This window comes from Pyrus communis, chromosome 7 (genome assembly GCF_041283825.1).
Source record: "Pyrus communis isolate YQ-2024b chromosome 7, ASM4128382v1, whole genome shotgun sequence".
NCBI lineage: Eukaryota > Viridiplantae > Streptophyta > Magnoliopsida > Rosales > Rosaceae > Pyrus > Pyrus communis.
The window spans coordinates 16,228,553-16,236,811 of NC_142571.1; the positions used below are offsets into that span (position 1 = coordinate 16,228,553).

The following is an 8,259-nucleotide window of genomic DNA, read 5'->3' on the forward strand; positions in this document are numbered from 1 at the left end:
AACCTATTTATTACTCTTCTTATCTTCATTCAACAAGTGTCGTTTATGAGATTTGAACTCATAACTTCCTCAACAAAGTAGAGATGCGACCGAGTAGCTAATTGACGACAGATGCTCTGCATGTGATGAAAGAACACAAAGTAAAAGGACCAGATAAGAAGAACTGGAGAATTTCAATAAAACATAAGGATATATAACAAAAATCAAATAGTCCATATATATGCATCATAGTCATTTCCACAACGGCACCATGATCCCTCTTACAATATAGTTGTTATATATTACTTGCAGAGCAACATTACAGTATTAATTTAGTGGAACAACAATCTAATGCAGAGCAAAAATCCAATCTGAAACTATAGAAATAATAGATCTGCTCAACCATGGATTTTTAGATTGTTCACACCCTCTCTCTCGGAGTGGAAGCTAGCGCCTCGCTCTACTTTCTGGCGGTCCAATGAACAATTCAGTCTCAACATCTGAGCTTGTACTACTATCAGTGTAGGTTGTGTTTTCTCTTCGCTCGTCCAATGTTTTCCTTGGCTGGAAACTACCACACTACAAAGAAAAAGTGAAACTGTTATTTTTTGTTCAACCATTAACATGAAGTTTTATCGATGATAAATACGATTTAAGCCTCTCAAGTGGTAACCAAATGTATATAACTCAGGCTTATGGCATTGAAATAATAGTTAACATGATATAAATGCTAGGTTTTGCTACTGTAGAGAATTTGTAAAGAAAATTGACTAGGAACAATCACTCAAGTTTCTTGAACACAAAGAAATTGAGTTTCTTTCCTCTTTCTCAGATGCCGTATCTCTGTATTCGTATTTGTGCAACATAAGGAAACACTGGTGACTGCAATTACAATATACATTATAAAAGAAGATTATGATAACTTAAAGGGTTTACCTTCTCAACCAGTTGTGCAGTTTCAGCTTTGAGGAGTTTCTCCTGAATTTTATCAACAAAAACAAAAAAGCAAAAAAACTTATTTAGTTAGCTACCATAATCACAACCTCTTGTTGGCATTAAGTGTTCTGCACTGTCTGTAGATTTCTTATTTTTCAGCTACATATTTTGTAATATTTACTCAGCTAGCAGTAGCACAACAGACATGCAAATTTTTTATTTTTTAACTTTATGTTGTAGCAGTTTTACCTTTTCTCTCAGTTGCTCAATCTGTTCCTTGAAAACCTGACTCTGTAGTATTAATTACACACAAAAAAATTAAAGTTTGTTTAATATCCATTTAATCAAGGATGAGAAACTGCTAGTTTCAGAATCTACTGGTGCTTAATGATCTTTAATTTCTCAGATAAACCTTTCGGGCTCGGACATTGTTCACGCTCTTCTCCAACTGGTGCTCTATTTCTTGTAGCTCTGCAAGAGTGCATGATCCTAGACCCTCTCCCAAGAGTTTCCTGAGGCATAATTTGCAATTCCACGTTTAAAAAAGAAGCATTTTGAAAAGGATAAAAAAACTGAATATTTCGACGACATGTTAAGATACAAAAAAAGTTTCAGTCAAGGCCATGAACCGTTTTGATACTTCAAGAAGCTCTAACTGTTTCATCATGCTAGTTGCTTTTTGCTTCAGATGCTGCATGTTCCGATTTAAACGAAAACTCATCACCGAATATTTCGTTGGACTGAATTGGGAACACTTTCTGGGATGAGCTTACGTACAAAAAGGAGGCACAAGTACGTACCTGCATATTTTGTTCACTGGAACTGGATTCGTTGCTGGTTTGATTGCCTTTCGCGTGCTTCTGATATCGCTCTATGGTTCCCTGCATGCTGAGTTTATAACCAATTCCAAGTAATGATAAATCCTTCTTTTATATTAGCATATATGCAAATTGAATGCTCCAGCATGCGTGTCTGTTGTTTTAGTATTGCTTCATAAAACTTTCCCTCTTTACACTATTCAACTCTACATTTCTGAAAAGGTTGGTGACAATATATATTACTTTTCATGAGCTACACCAAATATAATAGGTCCCTATATCGGCTAACATAGAAACCCTATAGTTGCTATAATATCCAAAATGTTTGCATAAAGTTCATAAGTTAACTAGTTTGACTAATTTAGTATTCCTCTCTACTCTGTAAATAAAGGTCTTAGATTCCAATTCGTTAATGGCAGTTAGATATCAAATTATTATGACTTAGTCCATATTAATCTCCCCTGTCATTGTAAATATATAGTTGTATTTTTTTAGTTCGAAAATATGTTTTGTTCAAACACCAATAATACATGGGACATCATAATGAAGCTATCCAAAAGCTTACAACATAACAATCAGGAGTTTTTGAACTTTAATCCTTGAAGAATATTAAAATTCAATAAAAATCTGGTGTTAGATTGGATATTGATTTTAATCCTCTAATGAGTACTTAATTCAAATTTATATTATATTTTTGTTTTAATATTTAATAGATATCTTATTTAATGTCATTACATTAAAATTAAAATTATTTATTACTATACACATTTTAATTCATTATATTTATTTTACTTCCTCAAATTAGTGTAGCTAAACGTCCGTATTATAATATATTTTACTAAATTAGTGTACCGAAATGTCCGCACCTAAATATATGATACTAAATTAGTGTACCGAAATATCCGCACCTAAATATATTATAATAAACTAGTGTACCGAAATCTCCGTACCTAAACATATTAAACTAACCTAATGTACAGAAATGTTCGTACCCAAATATATTGCAATGGATTAGTGGCATGTAAGAAAATATGCAAAAACATGTGTACCGAAAAATCTTTAGGAAAATATTTTCTTATATAAGATACTTACCATAATGAGAACTAAAATTTATAATATTTTCATAAAATTTAATTTATGAACCATAAAATTATAAATAAAAAAGAGAGACATTTAATATGCTGACATTAAATAAAGTGTAGGGGCTAAAATCAATTTTTAAACTTGTATAAGACATTTTTCTAACTTTCATCTTATATAAAGATTAAAATCTAGTTTTCTATTAAAAAAAATTACAAATTAAAAAAAAAAAAAAACTGCGTCTTATAGATCGTACATAGTACATAGGACATCATATATCGATATGTTAGGAAACCAAAAACTGCTAACTAATTTGCATTATTTATGTCCAGATAATGTATACCATATTGTAAAAATTGGATCATATGGAATTAGGTTATGTAATGCATTATGCCAAAAGTAGATTGTTTTACTGTTTTCTACATAGTTTCATATATATTTTGTTTCTTCTTTCTATGAGATGAAAGGTATTCGAATTTATGACATATTCAATTATGAAAAGAGACTTACCGCTAAACTTTGATAGTTTAATATAGGGTAGTGTTATCCACACACTTATTTTCACTTCTCACACATTTATTTCCAGTCATCGAATTCAATGAATTGAAGATCAATAACAAAAAACTAATAAGGGTGCATGGAAAGCAAAAATGAGTGTGTGAATAGTATAAAGGATATATTACTTATGAGTCTTGTTTGATAATTAAAAAAAAGGTAGTTTTATCCATATACCTCTTTTTACCTCTCACGCACACTTAGTAATATTTGTTCATTGATCTTCATCAACTTATTCGATTCGAAAGCCGAATTTAAGAGGGTGTGCGAAAAGTAAAAATAAGTGTTTGGGTCGCACAACCCTAAAAGAAATCCTATTTTTTGTAATTTTTGTAGTGTTTTTTCTAAAATGAATTGAAATCTTTACATTTTTCAAACAATACCCTAATGAAATGAATATAAATCATGTTGAGATAAAAGTGGAGATAACACATATGTGTCAAAGTAGATTTCTTGAAGTGAAATACCGAATAGGAATGAATTTGGATCCTCTTTGCAACGATCTCGAAATCACTTCATCGTATCCGTTTATTAGTCATCCTATGATTAAAAATCATTTTGAATTTTATTATTTAAAATTTAACACAAACAACACCTGACGAAACTATCTGCACAATGTACAATGAACTGACAAAATGAAGTAATCTCTAAAATCCGCACAAACAGAATCGAGATAATCATCCGTGAAATACAAAATAATATGCAGGGACTGACATTATGTATCCGTGAATTGCAAGGAAAAAGAAAAACGTGGGACAAAGCCTCATGCACTTGTCTTCTACTAGATGATGTTGTTATGATGTCGATGAGGTTTGGTAAAATCCCCATAAAAGATAAAATTAAATTTTGTAAATCAGTGTCCTTTTTTGTTATTTCTGCTAATAAAATCCCTTATTAAATTCTCTTTTGTCAACAAGATCCTAAATAATTTTAAAAGTCATACAAGTTAACCCAAACTTTGTGATTAATCCAAGAATAATTGAATATTAATTTTAGTTAACCCAGATCTTGTGATTAACCCATTTCCCTAATATTAATTCATTTGAACTTTATTTTTGTCACAAAGAAGGTTTTCAACTCCAAATTGCTAGTTTACTCTTACTTATCACTCGACTCACCCTCACTCCTGAACTAACCATACTGCATTAATTCTTTTGCATTTTTTCCTACCTTCTGTTATTGAAAACGAAAGGCAAAGAAGAGAGGAGGAACGGAGGAGGAAAAGGAGGAGATACAAAAGAATTAATTGGTTCTCTCCTTTTTAGTCTCCTTCCTTCATTTTCATTCTTGGTTTTCCCTTAAGTTTTATCTCAGTTTTCTTTGAGCCGGGTCTCATCTATCCCTAACTTTGTCTCATATTTGGGCTTCATGCCCCCTTATCCGACGTTTTTCATCCGCTTTTACTACTTTCTATCTTTTAATTTTCCTTCCTCCTTCCTCCTTAGTTGTGATACTTCATCCACATCCCATCATGTGCTCGGATCGAAGGCTCTGATAAGAAATTGGATATCGGATCCACTTCCCTCCATCAATTTCCCTCCCCCAACTAGCATGTCGGATTCCCATCGAGGCCAAGTGTTGGATATTTTACATACCCCCTTAGTCTAACTCTCTACACATATGATACTTTGTATATATTTGTAGGGGTTCATGAAGGGGACTTGGATCTAGTGTCTACTTTCTCGGTTCAGTGTTTGGCTTCCCCCGAGGATGTGACAGCAACGGTGGTGTGGTTTTTGCTATTGAAGATTAGGGTTTTTTGTTGTTTGTTTTTTGCAGCCTTCAGACCTAAACTTCTCTCATTGTATATTGTTTTGCCGCTATCATTTTGCTGGGGCCTTTTACTTTATCTGTAGTTGTTTGTCCAGTTCTTTTTGACCTTACACTAGTTTTTAATGTAATGAAAATATCTTCCTTGACCAAAAGAAAAAAAACGTAATAGGCAGCCAAAGTCGGTGGAAGTAAAGGTCATAGGTAACCAGATCAAATGAGCCACTGCTACAGACTATGTATCAAAGTTTACTATAAATAGTAATGCAAGGACTACTACCAAAAATAAATAACCATGCAACTTGTTTCTGGATGAAAAGTAAAACAGGACTTACTAAATATAACCAAATATATAACCTAGAGTAATGCTAGGGAGATCATAAGATAAATTTGTAAACTATTTGATTTGTCACCAACAGGAAATAAGTACATTAATCAACATTTACATAATATTCCAATCATCACCAACGACGGAGCTAGGTAGAGGGCTACACTGCGCTCTAGCCTAGGGAAGTTTTGTGCTCTAATTCATTTTATTTCATGTAATTTATCATTTTTTTTCCAGTTTAGCCACCTCTTGCCCACCCATATTCACAATGAAAAAGCTCAATGCTGGATCATGCAACAAACTTCCTTGATCCAAATGAGTCCAATGTTATAATTTTTTTGGTTTTTATTATCATATGTTGGTTCAATGCTATTATTCTTTTTCTTTTTAACATTATTCATCACTAAACACATCATATGATTTACACAATATAATTTAAATAAATAATCTTTTTAACATTATTCATAACGCTACTGTGTTAGAAAAAGGCTTGTACAGATCATCACAGTATGTATGACATTATTCATTTTAATAGCGGATCTACCATTCTCTTTCAAATTAAACAAACAATTTTTATTGTTTTTTCTTCTTAAAAAAAAAAAGTTGTTTTATTGGTACCTCATATTTTGTTGATTACACCCTACGTACTAAAAACAACTCACACCTACTTTTTATATTAAAAAATGTCTTAATACACCCATTCTTTCTCAAGTTACCCTCACACCCTAAACTCTTCACATACACCTCACATCAAACCCACATATTCGTCTTCACAAACTTGTTTCCTCCTGTTTTCTTTTCAATTTTCATATTAGTAACCTATATAATTCTTCAATCTTTCTTTTAGCGAAATGGGTTTTCATTAAAGCAAAGACAAAAGGACACAAGCCTCACCCAAACTAACTCGAGGGCAAAAGGGTTTAAGTCTTGCAATTGTATGTATATGTATTAAAGTGATAGAGTTTCACATTGAGTTTTCAAACTTCTACGGAAAACATGTTCATTCTTTTCTAAAAAAATAATCATATTGCTTATGTGAGAGCGTAGAAGTAAATTTTAAGCATGATTCAAAGAAAGAACTTGAGGTGTATTTAGATACTTCTTTTTAATTTTTATAACATTTTAGGGCTTAAATAGTCATTTTATGAGCAGTTGAATATTAAATCACTATGTGAGGGATTTATAGTTAATTAAATTAAATTAAAATACCTGGAACTTGCAAATTCGAAGAGTTTTCCTCTGGGAGAGAAGATGATGAGGGAAACCTCAGCATCGCAAAGAACTGAGAGCTCAAAGGCCTTCTTTAGCAGACCACTTCTCCTCTTTGAGAATGTCACCTGACGGCTCGTCGCGTTCTCTATGCGCCTCATCTGAGTTTTTCCTCTCACCATTTTTTATGATTTAATTATACTAATTTCCTTCTACCCTTTTGACACAAGAAAATGAAATTCTGAGATCAGTTTTTTTTTTTTTTTTTTTTTTTTTTTTTGGTCTCTGCAGAAATCATCAAAACAAAAAGGAGATATATATGAAAATAACTAAAAGAAGAAGAGAACATAATTAAATCTTACCAAATAAGCAAAATTAACCCAGAAAGCTTTTTTTTTTTTTTTTTTTTTTTTTTTAGGTTTTGTGAGTTGGAATGATGGTATAGATCAGGTGGAAGGCAATAGATCCTTTTCAATTCAAAAAGGTTGCAAGCAATCAATATATATATAGATAGATATAATTTGTGTAAACAAAGGAGGAGTGCATAAATTAAAATGAAGATATATATGAAGAGTAAAACAAAAACAGCCAAAGAAAGTGGATGCGACAGAGAGAGGGGCGAAGGAATACTAAAAGTGGAAAGAGATAGCTCTCTTCTCTAAGTTTTTTGAGCAAAGACTATGATTCCACCCTGAAAAAACACATATATTTGCATATTATATATATATATATATATAGAGAGAGAGAGAGAGAGAGAGAGAGAGGAGGAGGACGAGGAGGAGGTGGGTGTTTTGTGATTGATTGATTGATTTCAAAGACAAAGAGAAAATCTTCTTCAGAGCAGTGGAAAAGTTTAATGAGCAAATTTACCAAATATGCAAACAGACCCAGAAAAAAGTTATGGACAAATATGAGAGAAAGAAGATGCCAAAGAAAGAAAGAAAAACGAGGAGAGAGGGAAAATACATAAAAACCAAGAAGGGAAGGAAATTATAAGGAGGGAGGGTGGAGTTGATTGACCTTTTACTTGGGGTAAGCAGAGGCAAACAACAGACCTACCTTTCCTTTTTCTTATGTTTTTTTCTCGCCTTATTTTTCTTCTTCCTCCTTCCATCCTCTCTTCTAACCCCACCTTGAAAAGGAAACATTAAATAGTGACACCATTATTTTTACACACATTTTTGTAGGTCTAGTCCATAACATATTTTAATGATTCGAACCCTTTATCTTTTAGGTCTTCTACAAAATATCATATGTACCAAAAATTATTTAAATCTAAAACTATATGACCATTAGATTCAATTTAGGTTTCTTTACAAAACAGTATTCGTCCATTTCCTTCACTATAAATTAATGTTTTAATTATTTTAAATTTATCTAATTTTTTGTAAAAATAATCTACGAATGATTTTTAAAATATAGAAAATTTGGATCGTTAAAATATATTAAGAAATAGACCCTACAAAACTTGTGAAAAATTGTATAAACAAAATAGTATCACTAATGCGCCGTACTCTAGTAGTCCGTTAGGAAGGGGGACACTCGAAGCCTATCAAATAAAATACACTTTAACAATATAAAAAT

At 31.9% G+C, this 8,259-nt stretch overlaps 1 protein-coding gene across 2 annotated transcripts; it reads right to left on the bottom strand.

The window, feature by feature from the left end:
• Window positions 1–171: 171 nt before the first annotated feature.
• Window positions 172–7,376, bottom strand: LOC137733249 (MADS-box protein SOC1). 2 transcript variants are annotated; one of them, XM_068472396.2, is made up of 8 exons: window positions 7,038–7,376; window positions 6,676–6,892; window positions 1,716–1,803; window positions 1,545–1,606; window positions 1,328–1,427; window positions 1,165–1,206; window positions 916–957; window positions 172–558 (listed from the first exon to the last, which is right to left on the bottom strand). In XM_068472396.2, the coding sequence occupies exons 2-8, from the start codon at window positions 6,855–6,857 to the stop codon at window positions 427–429; spliced, it is 648 nt and encodes a 215-aa protein (XP_068328497.2). In that variant the 5' UTR covers window positions 6,858–6,892; window positions 7,038–7,376; the 3' UTR covers window positions 172–426. The 2 variants fall into 2 exon arrangements, with proteins under 2 accessions (XP_068328497.2, XP_068328496.2); XM_068472395.2 differs by lacking the exon at window positions 7,038–7,376 and having other exon boundaries at window positions 6,676–6,968.
• Window positions 7,377–8,259: the final 883 nt, after the last annotated feature.

What these genes read in the sequence shown, in the direction of transcription:
- LOC137733249 (XM_068472396.2), bottom strand. Translation starts at nt 6,857, where the DNA reads ATGGTGAGAGGAAAAACTCAGATGAGGCGCATAGAGAACGCGACGAGC. An exon ending in CTTCTTGAAGTATCAAAACG is followed by an intron (nt 1,428 to 1,544) that starts GTTCATGGCCTT and finishes ATTATGCCTCAG; the next exon opens with GAAACTCTTGGGAGAGGGTC. An exon ending in TTGAGCAACTGAGAGAAAAG is followed by an intron (nt 958 to 1,164) that starts GTAAAACTGCTA and finishes GATAAAATTCAG; the next exon opens with GAGAAACTCCTCAAAGCTGA.